General features: G+C 37.3%; 1 protein-coding gene across 1 annotated transcript in view; it reads right to left on the bottom strand.

The window, feature by feature from the left end:
* Positions 1 to 6,232: 6,232 nt before the first annotated feature.
* The window catches only part of ca10a (carbonic anhydrase Xa), a 220,742-nt gene continuing 204,223 nt past the window's right edge, over positions 6,233 to 22,751 (bottom strand). The window contains exons 5-9 of the mRNA XM_060889512.1: positions 16,235 to 16,330; positions 12,014 to 12,086; positions 9,711 to 9,865; positions 8,773 to 8,947; positions 6,233 to 6,372 (exon numbers count right to left, since the gene is read on the bottom strand). Of these exons, the coding sequence (XP_060745495.1) occupies positions 6,350 to 6,372; positions 8,773 to 8,947; positions 9,711 to 9,865; positions 12,014 to 12,086; positions 16,235 to 16,330 (522 nt within the window). The 3' untranslated portion in view covers positions 6,233 to 6,349. The remainder of the gene's footprint in view (positions 6,373 to 8,772; positions 8,948 to 9,710; positions 9,866 to 12,013; positions 12,087 to 16,234; positions 16,331 to 22,751) is intronic.

Here is a 22,751-nt window from a genome sequence, read left to right on the forward strand (position 1 = left end):
AGATTTTTGTCATACTGTACGTAAGGAATTAGATGAAAGTTTTTTAAAGTGACGTTACATGCAAAGTGCACACACAACGTGAACACACACACACCGTGAACACACACCCGGAGCAGTGGGCAGCCATTTATGCTGTGGAGCCCGGGGAGCAGTTAGGGGGGTTCGGTGTCTTGCTCAAGGGAACCTCAGTCGTGGTATTGATGGCCCGAGACTCGAACCCACAACCTTGGGGTTAGGAGACAAACTCTCTAACCATTACTTCCAACCATGACTTCCCTCAGATGCTGTATGGAAAAAAATCAACAACAGTGTAATGAGATGAAGCATGATTAAGGACTACTGTTAGCAAAATATATTTTTTTCTATAACTTTTTGCTTTATTTCTCTAAAACCACAGCAATCATGACACTGATGAACAAAGATAAATGTATGAGATGGCATGAAGTAAAATCTTTGGAGTGAAATAAAAACCCAACATATTCTCTTCTCTGTGCGCACACTATGGAGCGACATATACAGTCTAAACACAGTTAGTTTGAGGGAAAAAACAAAACAAAACAAATCCCTATAGGCAGTAGATAAAAATTGCTGTCAAGCTCTGAGCCAAGCGGGTTTTATTATCAAAAAAAAAAAAAAAACAATGATGATGGAAGGATCTACATCTGTTGCATTGTGTGGAAAAAAAAGAAACCTGAAACAAGGGGATTTTTCTCAGAGCATCAGAGGACTAATTTCTTTGCTTCCTAATGCATATAAACCGTGTGTACAGACAGAACAGCTGATCGTGTGTTTTTTTTTTTCCGGCCTTGCTAGCTTTCTTTTTTATTAAATGAAAAGTGCATTTCCTTTTGATCTTCAAATGATATTCGCCTCACAGGCTTTCCACAGCATTACGTTTTTTTTTGTTTGTTTTTTTTTTTTTTTAATTCCAGGGCGCTTTGAGATGTTCATCTTCGGTTTTTGGACGCAAAGCGGCGACAAAAGCGAAGGTAGACGTCGCGATCGTTTACGACTCGAGAATCTGTGAACGTCGGCACGATTCGATGCACAAACACAAACATGTTGATGTGTAAATGCAGGTGGGTCTACACAGGATATCAGCCTGCGAGATGATGTGAAATGATATGATGCCAGAACAAGCAGCAATTCACAGGAAAATGAGCAAACACTTTCAGCCGAAGTGCGGAAGCGCCGCGTCGACAGGATTCGGGATTATCAGAGATAATAGGATGAAGAGACATGTGTGAGGATGGTTTAAGGGAGAGAAAAAAATGATGCTAGGAATAAATAAATAAACAAGCGAGTGATCCTGATCTGCATCCTTTATAAATATTCTCTCTGAAACAACAGCTGTTGCTATAGACGGATACAAGGCACATACATTTCCTTGCTAATGGTGTTAAAGTGTTTACTGTGGATGAAGTGAATCATCTCGCTGGATTGAATGAAGTCTGTTTAATTCAGTGTTAACAAAATGTCTGATTTAACTCACTTTATCGAGGGAATGAACGGACGGCGTATACGGACCAGACGACGAAGGGAGGAAGACGAGCAGGGACGAAGAACAAGTGCTGGATTTAGGGTTGAGTTTTATTAATACAGGGACAGAATTGCGGACATTAAACGTGTTCAGAACACTTTACAACTGTAAAGACGTTCAGAAGTCAAGCACAAGGGGAGGAATTTACTGAATAAAAACACAGGTGTGTTTGGCGTGATTGATGATAAGGTGAAGAAGAAGAAGAAATAAAGTTTAAAAAAAAAGGGAAGGGAAGAGAATGAGAAAAAGAGTATGAAAAGAAGAACAGAAGAACAGAAGAAAGAAAGAAAGAAAGAAAGAAAGGAAGAAAGGAAGGAAGGAAGGAAGAGAATATAACATAAGAGAAAGAAAGAAGAAGAAAAAAGAAAAAAACAAGAAAGACAAAAAGAGAAGAAAAAATGAGAAAAAGAGTATGAAAAAAGAAAGAAAGAAAGAAAGTGTTTGCTGTGTATTTTTTCCAGGATTATAATAATAATAATAATAATAATAATAATAATAATAATAATAATAATAATAAAGAAAGGTTATTTTAATGATGAGGTGAAGAAGAAGAAATAAATTTAAAAAAAAGAAAGGGAAGAGAAGAGAATGAAAAAAAGAGTATGAAAAAAGAAAGCAAGAAAGAAAGAAAGAAAGAAAGAAAGACATTGTTTTCTGTGTATTTTCTCCAGATTTGTAATAATAATAATAATAATAATAATAATAATAATAAGCTTTGTTGTGTTCTTTCTTCAAGTTTGTAATAAAGAAGCGGTTTGGGTTCCGCATATGAATGGAGTAATAGAACTGTTTTAGGTTCTAGACAGAACTTTGTGTATGAAGTGTGGAACTGAAAGACTTTTTAAAATGAGTGGATTATAAAAGTGTGTGTGGAGATCAGCTCAGCTGTGAGTCCAGGCCAGTGTGAGAGTTGACTCTTTTGTACCTGCTCTCACACCAGCCTCAGAGGTCACGGTGAATCAAACCAGTCAGATAATTGTGCAAATGAAATAAAAAAGGACACGATTAGAGTTGATGGAGTTAAGAGCCACTGCTGACTGCTTAATTGACCGTCTATTCAAAAGACAAGAGAGGCCATTTAGCCATGTTAGCAGTAAACAGCAGAAAGAACCCGTCCTCTCAGGATGAGAGGGAAAATTACAGAATGAACGTTTAAAGCAGAAGCTTTCAGGTAAAAGACATGACAGCAAATCAATGCTGGATCCCAGTTATGATGGCGCAAGAAGCTTCTTATAACGCTGCTCCTGTGTAGGATGTGTTAGTAATGTATGGAGTAATTCACATCTCCATCACCTCCGCGTGTCTCTAAAAATCGATCAGGGGACGTATAAAACGTCCATTACAGCGTTCGAGCGAGAAAAAGCTTCGGTGTCATGTTTCAGATCTCCGGAAACTTAACAGACAAAAAAAATGCAAACTAATGTAATATCTTCAAATTATACTGAGTTGATGCAGTTGTAAAGAGAAAGTCACAGTCATTACACCATGCTGTCATGCACACGTGACACACACACAAAAAGGCTTTGGTTGGGGGTTCGATTCCCACCTCCACCTTGTGTGTGTGGAGTTTGCATGTTCTCCCCGTGCCTCGGGGGTTTCCTCCGGGTACTCCGGTTTCCTCCCCCGGTCCAAAGACATGCATGGTAGGTTGATTGGCATCTCTGGAAAATTGTCCGTAGTGTGTGATTGCGTGAGTGAATGAGAGTGTGTGTGTGTGTCCTGTGATGGGTTGGCACTCCGTCCAGGGTGTGTCCTGCCTTGATGCCCGATGACGCCTGAGATAGGCACAGGCTCCCCGTGACCCGAGGTAGTTCAGATAAGCGGTAGAAAATGAATGAGTGAGAGTGAGAACCTGCGTACATTGTGAAACAACGCAGCGTACGGCTAGTTGCTTAGCAACAGACACCCAATCAGCAAATAAGCTCGATTCTCAGCTCAGGTGCGAACTCGGGGTTTGATTTTTATTCATTTTCTAACATTCGAGTTAGCTTTTATTCAGTGTATGAATAAATAAAAGAAATAAATAACTGAAGCTAATGGGACTGTAGTGTGTTGCTCTGTGGTGTTTTTACTTGGAGAAAATCTTCGAGACTAAACACAGGTCTCGATCGTTTTGATGTTTCCGGATGCTTCTATTGAGCGTGTGACAGAAACTTGCATTGTTTTTTTTTTTAATAATTTTTTTTTTCTCTCTTACATTGACATAAAGCTGAAACGTCGCATAGTGTACGGACGTTTCCAAAGACGACGGACGTTTATTCGTTTATTTCATTAAAGCAGCAGGTCATTTGGTTCAACAGCTGTCACGTTCAACTGTGGATTAAATGCAAAAGACCTTTTTATTAAATTACCTTTTATTTTTAATGAACGGTATCCGTTTGCAGGTTTATGATGTTTCTGTTCTTTGGCTGAAGCGGACACATTAGAGCGAGTCTGCATTTCAGAGATATAAGGAATCTGCTCTGTGGCTCGGGTGAAAATAATGATTTCTCTCGAATGAAGCGCAGAGTATTTATCTCTATATATATATATGTGTGTATGTATAAAGAAATAATAATAAAAAAAAAAATGGGCTCAATGGCACTTCCTGCTTTCTGCTAGAATGATGACTATATTAACCGTAAGAGCTGCAAATGTTTCCCCCAGTGATGATCTTTTTTTATCTTTTTATTCCACGAATAAAAACCAGTGATGCTGTGACACTGGGATTTTTTGGTGAGTCGGAGGTTAAAACAGTAGGCATCCTTCATTGATCTAAGATATAATTAAAACAAAAGAGCAAAGGGATCAATGTTACAGTCTTTAACGAAGCAGGAAACCATGCTGATGCGCTTTAACTGCAAACCTGAGACTTATTAAAGCGCCCCAGCAAAATGACTGTTATTTTACACTCCAGTTAGAGAGCCATGGGGACTGAGCTGCTGTGTGGAAATCACAACACCGTCAGGAAATACAAGCATTATCTCAAATCCAATCAAACAGACGAAAATAAACAAAGATTTTAAACGTTTCTGAGAAGAAAATCTCAGTGTTAGTGAATGAATTAAAATGTATAAATATAAAAAAATTTTTTTAATAAAAAAAAAATTAAGAAATGAAGAAAAGACTTGTTTAAAAAGAAAATGAATTTACTTAAGTGTTTATTTAAGTAATTTACATATAAACAAATATAGATAGATGGATGGATGGATGGATGGATGAATGGATGGATGGAAGGAAGGATGGATGGATGGATAGATAGATAGATAGATAGATAGATAGATAGATAGATAGATAGATAGATAGATAGACAGACAGATAGACAGATGGATGGATGGATAGATAGATAGGTAAATAGATAGATAGATAGATAGATAGATAGATAGATAGACGATAGATAGGTAGATAGATAGATAGATAGATAGATAGATAGATAGATAGATAGATAGATGAATAGATAGATAGATAGATAGATAGATAGATAGATAGATAGATAGATAGATAGATAGATAGATGAATAGATAGATAGATAGATGAATAGATAGATAGATAGATAGATAGATAGATAGATAGATAGATAGATAGATAGATGGATGGATAGACAGACAGATAGATAGATAGATAGATAGATAGATAGATAGATAGATAGATAGATAGATAGACAGATGGATGGATGGATAGATAGATAGGTAAATAGATAGATAGATAGATAGATAGATAGATAGATAGATAGATAGATAGATAGACGATAGATAGATAAATAGATAGATAGATAGATAGATAGATAGATAGATAGATAGATAGATAGATAGATAGATAGATAGATAGATAGATAGATAGATAGATAGATAGCTTGCTCTGAAGCTGTTGTGTACAGTGAGAGTGTAAACACTGAAGCCGGATTAACTGGACGTTCCAAACACATTTATTGGGCCGATAACATTAAACAAACACAGTGTAGGACCATTTGTAAACAATAAAACAGAAAAAGGCATCAGCTCTCCTTCAGAAATTCATTGTGCCAAGCATAAAATATTCAACTTATTTTTTTCAGTTATTTTTCCCTCTGTTATATTCTTTTTTAATGTTTATTTGTTTCTTTACATGTTAATCTTCAGCATGAATAATTCTATTTACAAGGCCAGAACCCTCGTCGTGTCTCAAATACAGCGCTCACGTCCATTCCTCTGTAGTGTCATTAGTGTGGCAGCTTTCATCCTGTCATCCTCTCGTCCTTTCATCCTCCCGTCCCGTCTTTCTCTCGTCCTCTCCGCCGTGTCCCAGAGTTATGATTAAGACGATGCAGTTATGACGATGTTCCTGATTTCAGTCTCCAGCTCAGTGTCCGTCCATGCTGTTGAATGTTTGAACGCTTTTCAGGTATCCATATGTACAAAGGTTAAAAAGACATCTTTAGTTCCATTTTCGAAGTGAATATGAAATAAATATTTAAATTTTTATATGGTTTCGCTTTTTTTTCTTTTTTTTTTCACCAAAAAAGTATCAAAACCTATTTGTATTTCACTGGTTTTGAGCTGATGTATGAAACAGAGTTTTTTTTTTTTTTTTTTGTTTTTTTTTTGTTTTTTTGTTTTTTAAACCAAAGTCTCATCTTATTGAAGTTATTATTATTATTATTATTATTATTATTATTATTATTATTATTATTTCTTTTTTTTTTCTTCTTTTTTTCCCTTTACAATGTCATGACTATCTGGCAGGACAAATGTGATGCAGTCTAGAGTCCGTTCCGCTCCTCCGCTGTCTTTCATCCTTTTCTCTCCCCCCTCCGTGTCTTGTTTTATATTTGGGCTCATCCATGAAAGGGGTCTATTTCAGCAGCCATTCGTTCACTGGATTGGAGAAAAAGAAATATAGTAACAAAGATCACATCACTCAGTCTTCCATGAATATCTGGTGTGAGATACCTGCTAGGGTTAGAAACGACTGCAATCTGAAACAGATAACTCGGTTTGGACGCGTTTTCTAAGCCGAGGCGCCATGAAATCTGGATTTATTCACAGATTCGGCATGTGAGTCGAGTCATGCACCTCATGGCTTAGCTATGAATAAATAAGACTTTAAAAGCGAGCCCTTCTTACTGTGATAGACTTATTTATTTAGAAAAAAACAAAAAAACAAAAAAAAAAAAAAAACAATAATCATCATCTCAGTATTAAATGTACAATAAAATTCATTCAGTCATTCAGAATCTGCTGCATTTGATTCAGTACAGAATGCTTTTATTTTGGAACCTATTGCAATTGATTCAGTACCTACCACATTTGATTCAGTAACTACTGCATTCTATCCTGTATGTATTATATTTGATTGAGCACATACTGTAATTCAGTAATTCAATTTAGAAACAACTGCATTTATTTCAGAAACTACTAAATTTGATCAATTACCAACTATGTTTAATTCAGTAATATCTGCATTTGATTCGGTACATAATGCATTCAGTTCAGGAACAACTGTATTTATTTCAGAAAGTACTGAATTCAATTCAGAATATAGTGCATTTGATTTAGTACATACTGCAATTAATTCAGTAGTTACTGCATTTGATTCAGAATCTACTGCATTATATTCAGTAAGTACTGCCTTTAATTTACTATCTAATGTATTTTATTCAAACACTACTGTATTTGAATCAGTAACAACTACAATCAACATTCTGCATTTGACTTGTATTTGTATGTGCCTGCTGCATTTGTTTCATAACCTACTGCATTTGATTCAGTACGTACTGCATGTAATTCAGTAGTACTGCATTTGTTTCAGAACCTACTGCATTTGATTCAGTACATACTGCATGTAATTCAGTAGTACTGCATTTGATTCAGAACCTACTGCATTTGATTCAGTACATACTGCTTTGTATTCAGAATCTAATTTGTGTGATTTAGTAAATACTGCATTTAACTCACTAGCTAATGCGTTTAGTTAAAAATCTACGGTATTTGATTCATTAACAACCACAATCAACTCTGAATTCTGTATTTGACTCAGTGCCTACTGCATTTGATTCAGAATCTAATGCATTTGATTCAGTAAATACTGCATTTAATTCACTAGCTAATGCATTTTATTCGAAATTTACTGTATTTGATTCAGTAACAACTACAATCAATTCTGTACATTCTGCATTTGATTCAATACCTTCTGCTCGGCTGTTGATACATTAGGCACTGACCCATATACATTAGTGATGCGTGGGTCGTCTCATAACCGGGTCAGGTTGGGGAGGGTAAAGAAATTGTCACTTTACTGCGGAGTGGGCCAATAATTTCATAATAGTGGGACCTGCGGGTTGGAAAAAACCGACCCGCGCATCACTAATATACATGTACATACTACAGCCGCCATGTATTTTTCCCTGACTTTTTTTTTGTTTTGTTTAAGCCTCACTTTACTCAGGCATAAAAAAAAATGGTATTTAAGTCAGTTAGATGTTCTCAATACTCAATAAATAGATGTACTCAATATTCAGATGCAATGGATGCTAGTTAGCTCAATTTAGCCACAATTGCTCATTCAATGCTAAAAATACCCAGCACATATAAGAACAAAATCCAGCTTGAATGTAAGCAAAACATATAAATATAAATTGTTGCAATTGTAAAAAAAAAAAAAAATAATAAAAAAGCTAAAATATAAATGTTTTTAGGAGTTATAAGAGCTAAAAAGCACTGTGATCGTTAGCACACATTCCCACAGTACCAGCTGCTTAACCACATCTAATTAAACATATTTTCTTTTCCTTCAGCGTTGTGATATTTACATGTTGAAACACTGAACGCAATTAAAACAGAAATCTTTCTTTACTCTCGCAGGTGGGGAGTTCAAAGAGCTCAAACAAATTGGATACAAGAAAAAAAACAGAGACGCAAAATCCTGTGATCGGGATTGGAGGAGTCGCTGAGTTCTACTCGGTGCATTACTTCAGGGGGTAAATAAAAAAAAAACAAGATTTTTAATTTGTTTCGCTGAAAATATTTTGTCTACGTAGGAGGGAAAACAGCCTGCAGACAACCGGAGAAAAAAAAACAGACTCCTCAGGTAAGAAGGTGTATTAGTGAGACCTCTCGAACCTCACGCCGGCTCTAAAAATAGATCTTTCCTGTTTATTTAAAACGCTAAACCTATTTTAAATTTGAAACACGATAAGATTTTAGGGTTTAGATGAAGAGTTCGTGCAGTAGTCATATCTGAGTTTAATGCGTCTCAGGAGAGAAACAATCACTGACCGCGATACTGAAGCTTCTGGGCCCTGTTGTTGGGACAGTCCTTGCCCTGCATGCTGAAGTTGATGTTAGTCCGGATGCAGCGGTTGTTCAGAGGCTGGACCGGACGTACGTTATCACTCATGCTGAGGAAGATCTGCGAAGGCTGGTTCTGGCTGAGGAGCCGCATGGAGTGCATCTGCAAGGAGGACGCAAGGCCCGTAACTGTAACTGCATACACAATATACTACATACACAGTAAACTACTGCATACACAATATACCATTGTATACACAAAATAATACTATACTACTAGATACACAATGTACTACTGCATACACAATGCACAACACAATGTATTTATTGTCAATACATTTTTACTATACATTTCAGACCTCCTTTGGGCTTACATTATATAATATTAATACTGTTCAGTAGTACATACGTCAGCTGGAGCATTCATACTGTGTGTTAGGTTTAGGGTTAGTTAATTATTAATTCATTCATTCATCTTCTACCGCTTATCCGAACTACCTCGGGTCATGGGGAGCCTGTGCCTATCTCAGGCGTCATCGGGCATCAAGGCAGGATACACCCTGGACGGAGTGCCAACCCATCACAGGGCACACACACACTCTCATTCACTCACGCAATCACACACTACGGACAATTTTCCAGAGATGCCAATCATGCATGATGAATCATACCATGCATGTCTTTGGACCGGGGGAGGAAACCGGAGTACCCGGAGGAAATCCCCAAGGTACGGGGAGAAAATGCAAACTCCACACACACAAGGCGTAGGCGGGAATCGAACCCCCAACTCTGGAGGTGTGAGGCGAATGTGCTAACCACTAAACCACCGTGCCCGGGTTAGTTAATTAATCTTAATTAATTTATAGTTAACTGAACATAAATACTGACTCCTGGTGATCCAGGCGTTGGAGTCTCTGTGTATTTACCTGCATTTTTGTGACATATATCGGCTTGTTCATGAGAATCCATGTCGCAGTCTCAAAACATGGCGGGATTGTCATCGATCCCTCGTAGGTGATGAAACTCGCCGTCTCGGGGTACACCTCCTCGATGTTTAGCCCAGATAGTAAATAAGCATCATCTACAAATAATAACAATAATATTAATAACAATAATAATGATGATAATGAAGCTATAAAGCTGCATTGTTGTTACCTCTTTCTCACTCAAGCTTGTTAGGACAAACTATTTTGTTTGTATTAAACCATTTTTCAAACCCAGCAATTTGGCTTGTCACCTTTGTTGTCACCGAGGCAGAAGCTGTGCCTGTGGCGCCGGCTTACTGGATGGCTGCTGAATTGTTTTGACATGTTTCACAATAGCAGGCTTCCAGTAGATAATACGGCATCGCGCTTGTGCAAAACATATTGGTGCTCTCCTGTCCTGACAACAGACGAGTAATGATCTGTGACTCGAGTCAGACTGAGAAAGGCAGCGTTACATTTCTCTCACGTTGATTAGCGTGGTGCAAAACTAATTAAATCAAATACAATCAGTGTGTGAATCCAGGGCTGCTTGTGCACTGAGCTCGGGTAGTTTTGGTGCCATAAATAATTCCGTTTGAATCCGAAGTTGTGGGACTAGCTCTAAAAAATGCATGCCAGCACGGCTGATGGTGCAGTGAAGGCCTCGGGCGAGGGCAGGCTGCTGGTCTGGAGGGGGTGCTTATGAATTCTGTCAAGGCCCACACTTCTTTTGCGGTACGCAGAGCAAAGTTTCAGAGACGTCAACAGCCCACGTTCACGCATCGCTGAGGCCCGAGAGGCTCGTGCCAGCCACCAGGAGTCAGTGTGTTCCTCTCTTCATCCTCTCCTCGACTTACACCCTTATTAGTTCAATTACAGAGCTCCTTTTTCAACAGACATGTATGCGTGTGTGTGTGTGTGTGTGTGTGTGTGTGTGTGCGTGTGTACAGAATAATATTTTCCTAAAAAAAAAAAAAAGACTAGAATTTAAGGAACTAATCAAAACAAGACATCTATTTCCTTGACATTTTATCACAGCTTTTTTTTTTCATTATATCCTCTTATTTGTCGAAAGATGATCAAAGTGACGTGACATAAGTACGGTGACCCATACTCGGAATTCGTTCTCTGTGTTTAACCCATCCAAAGTGCACACACACAGCAGTGAACACACACACACCGTGAACACACACCCGGAGCAGTGGGCAGCCATTTATGCTGCGGCGCCTGGGGATCAGTTCGGGGGGTTCGGTGCCTTGCTCAAGGACACCTCAGTCGTGGCCGGCCCGAGACTCGAACAACCTTAGGATTACGAGTCAGACTCTCTAACCATTAGGCCACGACTTGCCCCTGTCTTTCTGTCCTTTAATCACTAATTCTACTATTATATCCCATATACCATTAATTGCTAATTGTGCTCCACGATACTTCTTAATAAGCTTATAACATGTTTGTAACCTGTTGATCATTAGGTTCATAAGGATTAACACGCGTCTGGGCTTACTGTTAAAGGAAACTCATCAACCTGATCGGTCTACAGATTATTTTTTTATCCGTTTAAAGTTCCGTTTTTTCTATGGAGATGTTTATGTGTTGCTTACGGAAAGGAGTCTCCAGTGTCAGTCAGATGTAAGTCTAGGTCACTTTGTAATTACAAAAACAAGGGTTAAGACAATTAAGAGAGCTGCTGTAGTATAAGGTAAGAACAGGAAGTAACTAGTTACCGTGAAGTTCCACAGCAATAAATGTAACAGTAACTGGATAAAAAGTACAGCGTGTCATTCTTTCATAAATGTAAGTGTTGGCGATTTGTTGTAGTCTAAGAGGAATGAGGATGCGTTGTTGTTGTTGTTGTTGTTGTTGTTGCGGTACAGTAACACAATGACATGTCATTGTTGATCGTTTTCCTAAAGCAGCACACCCACATGTTTATGTTGTTATGTGTTAATAATTATTAACAGAAAACTGTACAGTATTCAAGTGCTTTAAAGCATCAAGGTAACCTTTTTCTAATTTACTAGATTCCGATTTGTAAAGGAATGGAATTAAAGTGGAAAACGTCCTGGAGCCCCATTAAGCAGTTTCCTGTAGAGGTTTTAGATCTTATTTAAAATCCGGCAAACAATTTTGTACCTCTTATTACAAGAGTGTCAAAGCACTCCGCCTGAGAGATGCGGCTTTGGATTTTCCATTACATCTAATAAAAGCAAGGCTGCGACGCTTGACGTCGGGCCTTCGTCTGGAGCCGTGCGCCTTTCACTTACTCTTATACGTTATTCTAGTGATGGTATCTCTGTTCAGCATCCGATTCAGAAAGGAATTCGAAGTCTCGGATATCTGGAATTAGAAAAGCAGAAGAAAAAAGGAGGGGAACGGGGAGAAGGAGGAGGAGAGGGAGTGGGAAGAGTTTTGATGATGTTAAGAGTTTTACAGCATTCAGGTTAAGACAGTTGTAGACGGCATTAGCTTGTCGCACAGCTTTCCACCGCTAGCTTTTAGCTACAGACAGAGAAGCGCTAATGTTTCTGAACAGAGTTACGTTTTTTTTTTTACCGTCTCCTTATTAGCCGCTAATTAAAACGACTTCAGGCAGTTTGTCTGATTAGACAGAATGAAATGCGCTTCTCTGATACAATTCATCAATTTTTAGCTTCTCGTTTCCACAAACAAAAGTCTTTTAAAATGTTTTACAGTTTTTCATTTCAGAGAGGCGGCAAAGAGCCTCATCTTTGACTCTAAACACTCACTTTTTTCTAAGAATTAAATCCTCTGCTTATAAAACATTTATAAGGTGTTATATGATGATGATTAGAATTGTTATAATGTTTCCAATGTGTTATAACTACTCTATTTCATGTTATGAAAAATATATATTAAAAGCTATATGCTATATATGCTATGTGTGTTTGATGTTAAAAATGTGTTATATTTTACAATTCATAATGCATCATAAATATAGCTATAAAGTGAATAATTCTTACACTGTATTACACAATATGAATGCATTTATTGCTCATTATAGATATATTGCTATCTCTTTATATAATTATGGATAATTAACTTTGGACATGCTTACGACACATTATAAGATATTATAAACATTGTTATAATAATAAACATTTATTCCTTCCAATTATTCTTTTGTTTTTACTAATGTTTATTAAGCATTCTAAACTGTTATATATAGTGTATGTAAAACATTGTAATTCTACTAGCAACAAAACTCAGTTTCAGTTACAGTCATTCATAATGCATTATAATGCAATTTAATTTCTAACTAAGAATGTTATGCTCATTATTGGAATGACTTAGAAATAATTGTATTTTACTTTACATATAGCATAACGCTAATAGCATTAATGCCTAATCCCTAATGCATTATAAAGCAATTCAGTCCATTCATAATGCGGTATAAGCATTATGAAGTGTAATGCATTTTTTATTAATATCAAAGTAGAATGTCTTGCAAGACATTTATTGTTTCATTAATCATAATGCGTTCACACAAACACATATTGTCCTAATTATTCCTGAAAGCCTTATTCCTGGCTTGTAAAGATGCATTACACTGTACGTCTACATATAACTTTATAGTCTTGGACAGAAAACCTGGATCAGTTTCACTATTGTTTAAAGTTCTATAAACTTTTTTGAAGTATTTCTTACAGTACTTCAAGCTCTGTTACAAATACTATTTATAACTGATTATATCGCCTTATAACGCGTTATAATGCCTAAAGCTAAAGATACGAGAAACTATGACATGCTCAACATAAGTGAACACAATCCATTTTGTACTCCATTTGAGTCTGTATGCGTGACAGAGACTGTGCACATTTTAACGTCCTTGGCCTTTGTGACAGCGAGCTCGGTTGCCAGCTCATAGCACTTATACTCAGGAGGGAGTCCTTCCTGGCAGCCGGGTGACTTGACAGTGAACGCAGCATGAGGCAGGGCTGAGAAAGCGACCTACGGGCTGACTCATATAAGGATGGGAATCAGCTCCTCAACCCTGCCTGCGGGGAAAATGCCACCGAACTCACCGTGTGATCCATTACAATTATAGCAACAGTAAAAGAGACAAACAAAAAAAACACACCAAAAAAAAAAAAAAAAACACAAAACAAAACTGCCTGGGTTTATTAGAAATGGCTCAGACGTTAACGCTTCATGATGCTGTAAACACATCGCAAAATGCTTTACGATGCATCCGAGGAAACATTCATCTAAAGTAAATGTGCCATTAAGAAGAAAATGACAGTATGACGTGAACATTTATAACGACGACAAACGACGGTAACATTTTCACAAACTGCCATCTGCTAGCGTCACAAAGCTTTACTTTGTCGTTGTTCTTATCTTTAACTGCCCTGTAACAAATGATCATGTCTCGCCATCTTGCTATTAGTATTATGGATGTCCTGTAATGTATTAGCAGTTAGCATGGATCTCGTAAAATAGACTGTAATTACATTTGGACCTCCTCCAGTGCATTAGTATTATATTTAGTGTAGAGAACACTACAACTCATCATGCAGTGTATCGAGCTATTAATACGAAGCAGGAATTTTATGGAGTTCATTATCGTCCGGAATGTTATAATGCATTATAATGGTGTCATAATGCAATGTAAAGGATTATACATCGTATTGTGATGGCATGTAAAGTCACGTAGTGTCCACTGTGTGCTGTTATATTTTATTCTCCAGTCTATTAGTATTTATATCCCTGACATAATTACTCTTATGCAGATTTACAGTGCAAAGTTTGTTGCCTCAAAAATAAGAAATATTTGGCAACCTCGGATGCAAGAAGCGCATGTGGTTGATTTTAATAATCATATAAAAATAAGCAGGAATTTAAGATTTGATTTAAGGCACGGTTACAATTTCCATTAACTGATGCACAATGGAAATTCAACACAAATTCAATTCAATTCAATTCATTTTGACTTAACTTCCCAGAAAGTTTAAAATTTGACATTTATCAAAAGCCCGAGGCAACGATGAGACGACACGAGGAAGAAGAAGAAGACAAATTTCAGATCTCAGGTTTGGTGAAATCTGACCTGTAAAGACACACAGATGATTGACGTGTCTTTAGCAGCCGAGATGGACGAAGCACTGATGACAGAGCTAATATGTAGCATGAAAAGAGCAGTTGCCTGGATTGTGACATTGCTGCATGGCTTTAGTGTAGTGCTAACTTTCTAGTTTTATCCCTCAAAACATATATTATTTGGTTAAATCTCTAAGAACACTGAGAAAGCAAAAATCAAAGATATATTTAAAAGTTCCTTTGAGCATGATGTCATTAAGTCACATTACGTGAACTTTCCTTGTGTAAATACTGACATCACTGATACTGATAAACTACTGTGAATTATAAAGAAAACATTAAAATTTGTAGTGTATCTCTGCAGAAGAATCAAAGGAAAGGTGGAGAAGACAGTATTGAGAGCAGCTCTGCTGTATGGGTTAGAGACTGTAGCAGTGAGGAAAAGACATGAGGCAGAGATGGAGGTAGCAGTGATGAGGATGATGAGGTTCTCTCTAGCAGTGACGAGGATGGACAGGATTAGGAACGAGCGCATCAGAGGAACGGCTCAGGTTGGCTGTTTTGAGGACGAGGACAGAGAGACTAGATTGAGATGGTTTGGACATGTACAGAGGAGGGAGATGGTTATGTTGGTAGAAGGATGTAGGAGATGGAGCTGCAGGTAAGAGGTCAAGAGGAAGGACAAAGAGGAGATATACAGTATGGATGTGTTAAATGAGGACGTGAAGGTAACTGGTGCGAGAGTAGAGGATGCTGAGGATAGAGTTAGGTGGAAACAAACAATTCGCTGTGACGACCCCGACGGGAAAAGACAAGAGACGCAGAAGGAGGTAGTGTTTCAGCATGCAGCTTATATATATATCTATATATAGTATAATAACTCTGTCTCTTTCCTACAGAGCTTAAACACAAACACAAACCAAGCTCCATATGATTGATTGCAGTCACGTCCAGGTGACGGACCTTGTGCCCAAGATTGACTTTGACAATCTAATTAGCTTAACCTCAACTTTCATTCCAGGGCGACAAAACGACACTGGTCCAGTCCATCATGCCGGCTCTGCAGACATTTCTTTGAACTTCTATTTACTAGAGCGAGTGAAAGCTATTTCATAACCTCGTGCTCCTGACTGACAGCAAGATAGCGAACAACTTGTTCAGCTGCAGCTGGATAATTGCATGGCTAATTGTGTAGAGTTGGTTTTTTTTCCATGCTTACACATACTGACCTTCAACCGTCGAAATAATTTATTTCACAAACAGATTATTGACACGCAACCGTTTCCTGTGAAAGTGTTTTATTTTCCTTCAGCCATGCAGAGATTACGTGTGCTAGAATTTTGTAAGGACGAGTGCAGAGAAAACACGGCATTCGAATTTAACGTGTGTGTTCAACTTTGTCTGATGTACACACGTGGCCTGCTTACCTTCATGAATATAGACACTATCACCAAGCCGTTTGGACTCTTTGCAGCTTCTGTGTAATTAGTGTAGAGCTCGTGGTTGTAGTGGATCAGTTGTACCTGGTCGAAAAAAAGAGAACATCGATTAGACTGTGATATAGAGACAAAGTCAAGCTAGCCTCGCTAACCACTTACCACCTTCACTTTGGGCAGGAAGTCATTCAAAATTTCTATTGAATTTTCACATTGATCGTGCAAATTGTTAACTAAATAAACCAAAGTGTGTGGATCAAAGTAGGTGTTGCTTTATTTTATTTTATTTTTTTGAAAAAGAGGCGGAGCTACGTGATCAGTCCTATACATTATGATTTTCAGCAAATATGATTTTCTTTTTTTGTGATACATTTTTAGTGCTTTTTCAAATATAACCATAAAATTAATTGAAACAAAACAATCAAAAAAGAAGGAGAAGAATAAAAAAAATAACACATAATGTAAACATGCAAAACAAAAAATAAATTTTATAAAATTACTTATTAATCCGGGGGCACGGTGGCTTAGTGGTTAGCACGTTCGCCTCACACCTCCAGGGTTGGGGGTTCGATTCCCGCCTCCACCTTGTGTGTGTGGAGTTTGCATGTTCTCCCCGTGCCTCAGGGGTTTCCTCCGGGTACTCCGGTTCCCCCCCCCGGTCCAAAGACATGCATGGTAGGTTGACTGGCATCTCTGGAAAATTGTCCGTAGTGTGTGATTGTGCCATGCGATGGGTTGGCACTGCGTCCAGGGTGTATCCTGCCTTGATGCCCGATGACGCCTGAGATAGGCACAGGCTCCCCGTGACCCGAGGTAGTTCGGATAAGCGGTAGAAGATGAATGAATGAATGAATGAATACTTATTAATCCGATTTTAATATATTTGTGGTAGCCTAGTGTGTAAGGTGTTGGCGTACTGGTCAGAAAGATGTCAGATCGAATCCCAGCTCCACCAAGCTGCCACTGCTGGGCCCCTGAGCAAGGCCCTTAACTCTCAATTAAGTGGGGTGTCTATCAAATGCTGTATATAATCTAGAAATGTATCGTGTCTTAGAGTTATTTCAGATCATGATGTGTGTACGTTTTTGTGAACGTAAAAGGACATCGAACATAATGTGTAAGCGCCAACAACTTTAATAACAAGTTCAAGACCTAACTTCTCTAACACGTTTTGTGAATTGTTTAAAATAAATAAATAAAAAAAAACCTTCAAACTCAAAAAATCACCAGTCATGAATAATTAGGATTGTGTTTTGCTCTTTGACTGTTTGTTCCTCCGAACTGAAAGTGTTGATCAGGTTGAGATGCCAAGCCCCTGTCACACCGAGTCCTCGCACTTCCCAATCACAACCACGCAGCTGCCGCTTGTCCTCGTCTCAACACGCCTGTCAAGTTTAAATTTAAATTCATTGTGAAGCTTAGGTAATCTTCCCTCGGCGAATACCTCGAGCACGCAGCCAAGCCTCAACAAAGGTTTAAAGAGGAATTTGGATGGAAGCGAGGCCACAATCTCACGCATTCTTCAAAAACCAAGGAAAATGGTAATTTAAAAAAAAAAAAAAAAAGATACAGGAATATTTGTTTGTGTGTGTGTGAGGAGTTTGTGGCAAAAAAAAAAAAAAAAAACACCTTCGTAAAGAAAGATGACACTCAAATAACTTCTCAGCGAGTAATCGTTCTCAGCGAGGCCTCTCGGAAGCTGGGATTGTTAAGAGAAAATCGATGCATGGACAATTTCTTTAGATTTCTGAAGCAACAAAGAATGAAAAATCATCTACAGGTTAATCATTAAACCTTGCCTTTAAATATTTATGTTCAATATTCATTTATTCTTCCGAGCTCAGAGATTGTGTCCCTTTCTCCTATATATATATATATATATATATATATATATATATATATATATATATATATATATATATATATATTTTGTTCTGCAATATTCAGGAATTTACAGATCATAAAAAATTAAAGCTGGAGGTGAGATGAGTGCTACAGAAGGTCCTGATTATCGTTTAAACTACAGGCATGTTTTCTGTACAGAAAATCAGACATTTTTGTATTAATTTCACAAATTCATGACCATAATTTAGTATCTCATTGAATAACATAAGCGATTAATTGCCAGTACATAAAAAAATAAAAAAATAAAAAATAAATAAAAAAATGTAAGAAAAAAAAATTTGCTACATTTTAATCTTTTTTGTTTCTCTAAGAATAAAATAAAATAAAAAAAAAAAAACCACCTAAATACACTAACACAATATACTTTCTTATCAAGATCCAGGTAAAGAGCTTCGGTTCATCTTCACATTAAACATCAGGAAGATGATGAAGTCTGATCTCTTAAATGTGGCATGCTTTTAGCTCCATAGTTCCAGAAGCTCTCATTTGAGATGCTTTTCTGCTCGCTGTGGTTGTAAAGAGCGATTATTATTATATAATGAGTTACTAATTCCTTCCTGGCAGCTCGAAGCATTCTGCTAAAGCTCCCTCTGATCTGTCTTCTGATCACATGACATTTCAAGCCACAGAACTCAATCTCTCGCTTAGTGATTTTTTTGTTGTTGTTGTTGTATTTTTCCCCCCTCACCCGTCTGTATAAAATCTGAAAAACTGTGAAAATCCCAGGAGATCGGCGGTTTCTGAAATGCTCTGAAAACAACATCCATGTCAGGGTTAAAGAGACAGCGATCAGACTTTTTCTTCATTCTGATGTTTGTTCTAAACAAGCTCTTGTTTTTTATATGCTGCCCTGCTGCCGCATGATTGGTTGATTCGATAAGTGCGAATCACTCTCTCTCTCTCACTCATTTTCTACCGCTTATCCGAACTACCTCGGGTCACGGGGAGCCTGTGCCTATCTCAGGCGTCATCGGGCATCAAGGCAGGATACACCCTGGACGGAGTGCCAACCCATCACAGGGCACACACACACACACTCATTCACTCACGCAATCACACACTACAGACAATTTTCCAGAGATGCCAATCAACCTACCATGCATGTCTTTGGACCGGGGGAGGAAACCGGAGTACCCGGAGGTAACCCCCGAGGCACGGGGAGAACATGCAAACTCCACACACACAAGGCGGAGGTGGGAATCGAACCCCCAACCCTGGAGGTGTGAAGCGAACGTGCAAACCACTAAGCCACCGTGCCCCCCAGTGCGAATCATTGATTTTATATTTATATATATATATATATATATATATATATATATATATATATATATATATATATGGGGGGCACGGTGGCTTAGTGGTTAGCACGTTTGCCTCACACCTCCATGGTTGGGGGTTCGATTCCCGCCTCCACCTTGTGTGTGTGGAGTTTGCATGTTCTCCCCGTGCCTCGGGGGTTTCCTCCGGGTACTCCGGTTTCCTCCCCCGGTCCAAAGACATGCATGGTAGGTTGATTGGCATCTCTGGAAAATTGTCCGTAGTGTGTGATTGAGTGAATGAGAGTGTGTGTGTGCCCTGCGATGGGTTGGCACTCCGTCCAGGGTGTATCCTGCCTTGATGCCCGATGACGCCTGAGATAGGCACAGGCTCCCCGTGACCCGAGGTAGTTCGGATAAGCGGTAGAAAATGAATGAATGAATGAATGAATATATATATATATATATATATATATATATATATATATATATATATATATATATATATATTATTTATATATTATATTTATATATATATATACACAGTCTGTATTTTCTAGCCCTGATCTATTTTAACGTATCTATTAATCTATTAACGTATACATATATTTTATTTTAAAATATAAAATGATGAAACTAATGAGCAAGCCTTAGGCAACAGTAGTGAGGAACCTTGAGAGGAACCAGACTCAGAAGATGTTCAGTCTAGAGCTGTATACGGTGATGTGGAGTTGTGTAACCAGGAGCTTTTGAGCAACTTATAAATCAGCGTAATTTCTAACTTCGTTATAGATTGAACACTAATTCCTTCCTGCCGAAGTCATCGGATGTTTAAAGATTTAAAGTCGGCGATCTAAATGATATTATTAATAAAAATCACAGACTACACAAGATGGGAACAAACCGTTATCTTACGCATAAGAACAACCCGAATCAGATGACGAGTAATTTTCTCAGTGTACATACTAGCCATCTGATATCTGTTGTTAATTCACAGACTCTGAACACATTGTGACAGAAAAAAACAAAACAAAAGAGAAAATACAATAAAAAAATCTACTTCTGTGCACACATGAAGCACAAGAAACAAAAGTGATTACAGGGTGCATGCTGATGTGATTAGATCTCTTAATTTTCTTTTCTGGAGGAGAAACCCAGTCACTCGCATCTCCCAAAGTCCCACACCAGCAAATTGCCTGAGCTGGGAAACAGGGCCAGGCCATGGCTCCGTACCCTGCCAAAAAGATCAGCAGATATGCAGTGTAGAGGAGCAGACAGCACAATAATGAGTACTGGAGAGGAGCACACAACATGACCAGGGGTTAGAAACACCCCCACACTCACACACTCACAATTATTGGGTTTGGCAAAGCTGCGAGAGGAAGAGAGGGACTCATGGATGATTTATCCAAACTGAGGCTGAAGGCAACCTCTGAAGTCAACCTCACTCCTGTCCAACTCTTACGCCATGATCATGGTGCCATTTCTAGCCTTCTCAAATTGTATGTATAGAGATATAGAAACTACAAATAAATAAAAGTGTCCTTCATATCTTTTTCTATTCATATGTTAGTTAAATAACATTATTAAAACATCTCAATGTCTTAATTATTAATCACTAATTTAATGACTTTTTATATTTTTATAGTTAAAACATGAAGTTGTATTGAAGATGGAGGAAAGATTTTATTTATTTATTTATTTATTTATTTATTTATTTATTTATTTAAAAATAAAAAGATTAAATCTGTAATCAATGCCTATCCCAGGCAACTATTCACTTGGTTAAATGTATTTAATTTTAAACATTATAATTATAATTATAAGTAAAGTTACATCTATAAATTGTAATATTCTATAATTTCATGTTTTGCATTAACTATATTTATAAATATTTAAATTTAAATTCTTAAATATTATTACATTTTGAAATAATTACCATTTATTTATTAAATAAATGTATATTTAATTTCATTTTATTTATGAAATCTGTTATTTATCTAATAAAATAAATAAATAAATAAATAAATAAATAAATAAATATTCTATTATAATTAAATTGATTTTATATATATATATATATATATATATATATATATATATATATATATATATATATATATATATATATATATTTACTAGACATATCCTGGATGTTCTGGAAGTTATATTTGCTAATTCTTTCCTAGAACATTTTCTTAGATTAACGCAAAAATTTTTACATTATGATCTTAGTGATATTAGCCACTTTGCTAGCAAGAGAGAGCTGTTTGGCATTAGCAAAGTGTGTTCTAAAACATTTATGTCTTTCTCTCATACAGTGATTCAGTGATTCTTGTATTCATTCCCCTACAGAGCAAGAGCAGGCATTTGCGTTAAGCTAGAGGACAGCTTGGACCACTTACAGGCTCGTCAACAAGCTTTTTATTGTCCGACTGCCAGCCCGGGATTTGATCACGAATGAAATATGAAGACAGTAAGTCAATAGGAGGATGAGGTGTGGACAGAGCTAACAGGCCAAATAAAAAAGCGCTGGTGTGAAACCAGCATCAAATAGCGAGAGGAATCAGAGCGTGCACTCATAAAGCAAATAAACTCAGGCTGAGATTAGACCGAAGCGTCCGGTTGGATCACGGCTGAGGGAGAGTTTGAATTAAGCTAAACGCTAGAGATGCTAATAGCTTGTCAGTCAGCCTGGTGGAGAGGAAAAGACAAAAAAAAGGATATGCTATAAGATTAAATAAATAATAAATAAAAGCACAACACCTAACTAAGTTCAGGGTTTAAAGCCGTACAAAAGACTGAGTTCAGGTTCCACAGACTGAAGTGTGAAGAAGAAAAGTAAAAAAAAAAAAAGAAAAAAGAAAAGAAAAGCTGTGTTTTGGCAAATGCTGGATTGCTCCGCGCTTCGCCTCGATTAAGTAAAATGTGAAAATGTCATTTTAATGAGAAACTTTGCGTCAGCGTGTAAGCACCGGCCACGTAATGGAATGCAAATGTGTTATTTTGCTACCACTGATAATTAAAACGCAATGAAAACATATTTATACTATGAGAAGAGGAAAAAAAAAGCTAAAGTGTGGAAAATAATTCTAAATCCAGCATGTAATTTATGATGGTGTTAATTTATTGCTAGGAAAAAAAATTATCTATATACCAATAAATGAAATTGCAATTTTTTTTATCTTATCTCAGCAAATTTATTCAAAAGTGCATCATGTGAATAAGTTTATTTAAAGTTATGCATGTGTCAGCAGCGACTGAATAAACCTCATAACATCTGCAGCACACGGACACTGGATGATGCTTTGTACCTCGGTGCAAATGAGTTCTGGATTCTGATTGGT

The sequence above is a fragment of the Tachysurus vachellii genome, chromosome 2, assembly GCF_030014155.1.
Source record: "Tachysurus vachellii isolate PV-2020 chromosome 2, HZAU_Pvac_v1, whole genome shotgun sequence".
Taxonomy (NCBI): Eukaryota; Metazoa; Chordata; class Actinopteri; order Siluriformes; family Bagridae; genus Tachysurus; species Tachysurus vachellii.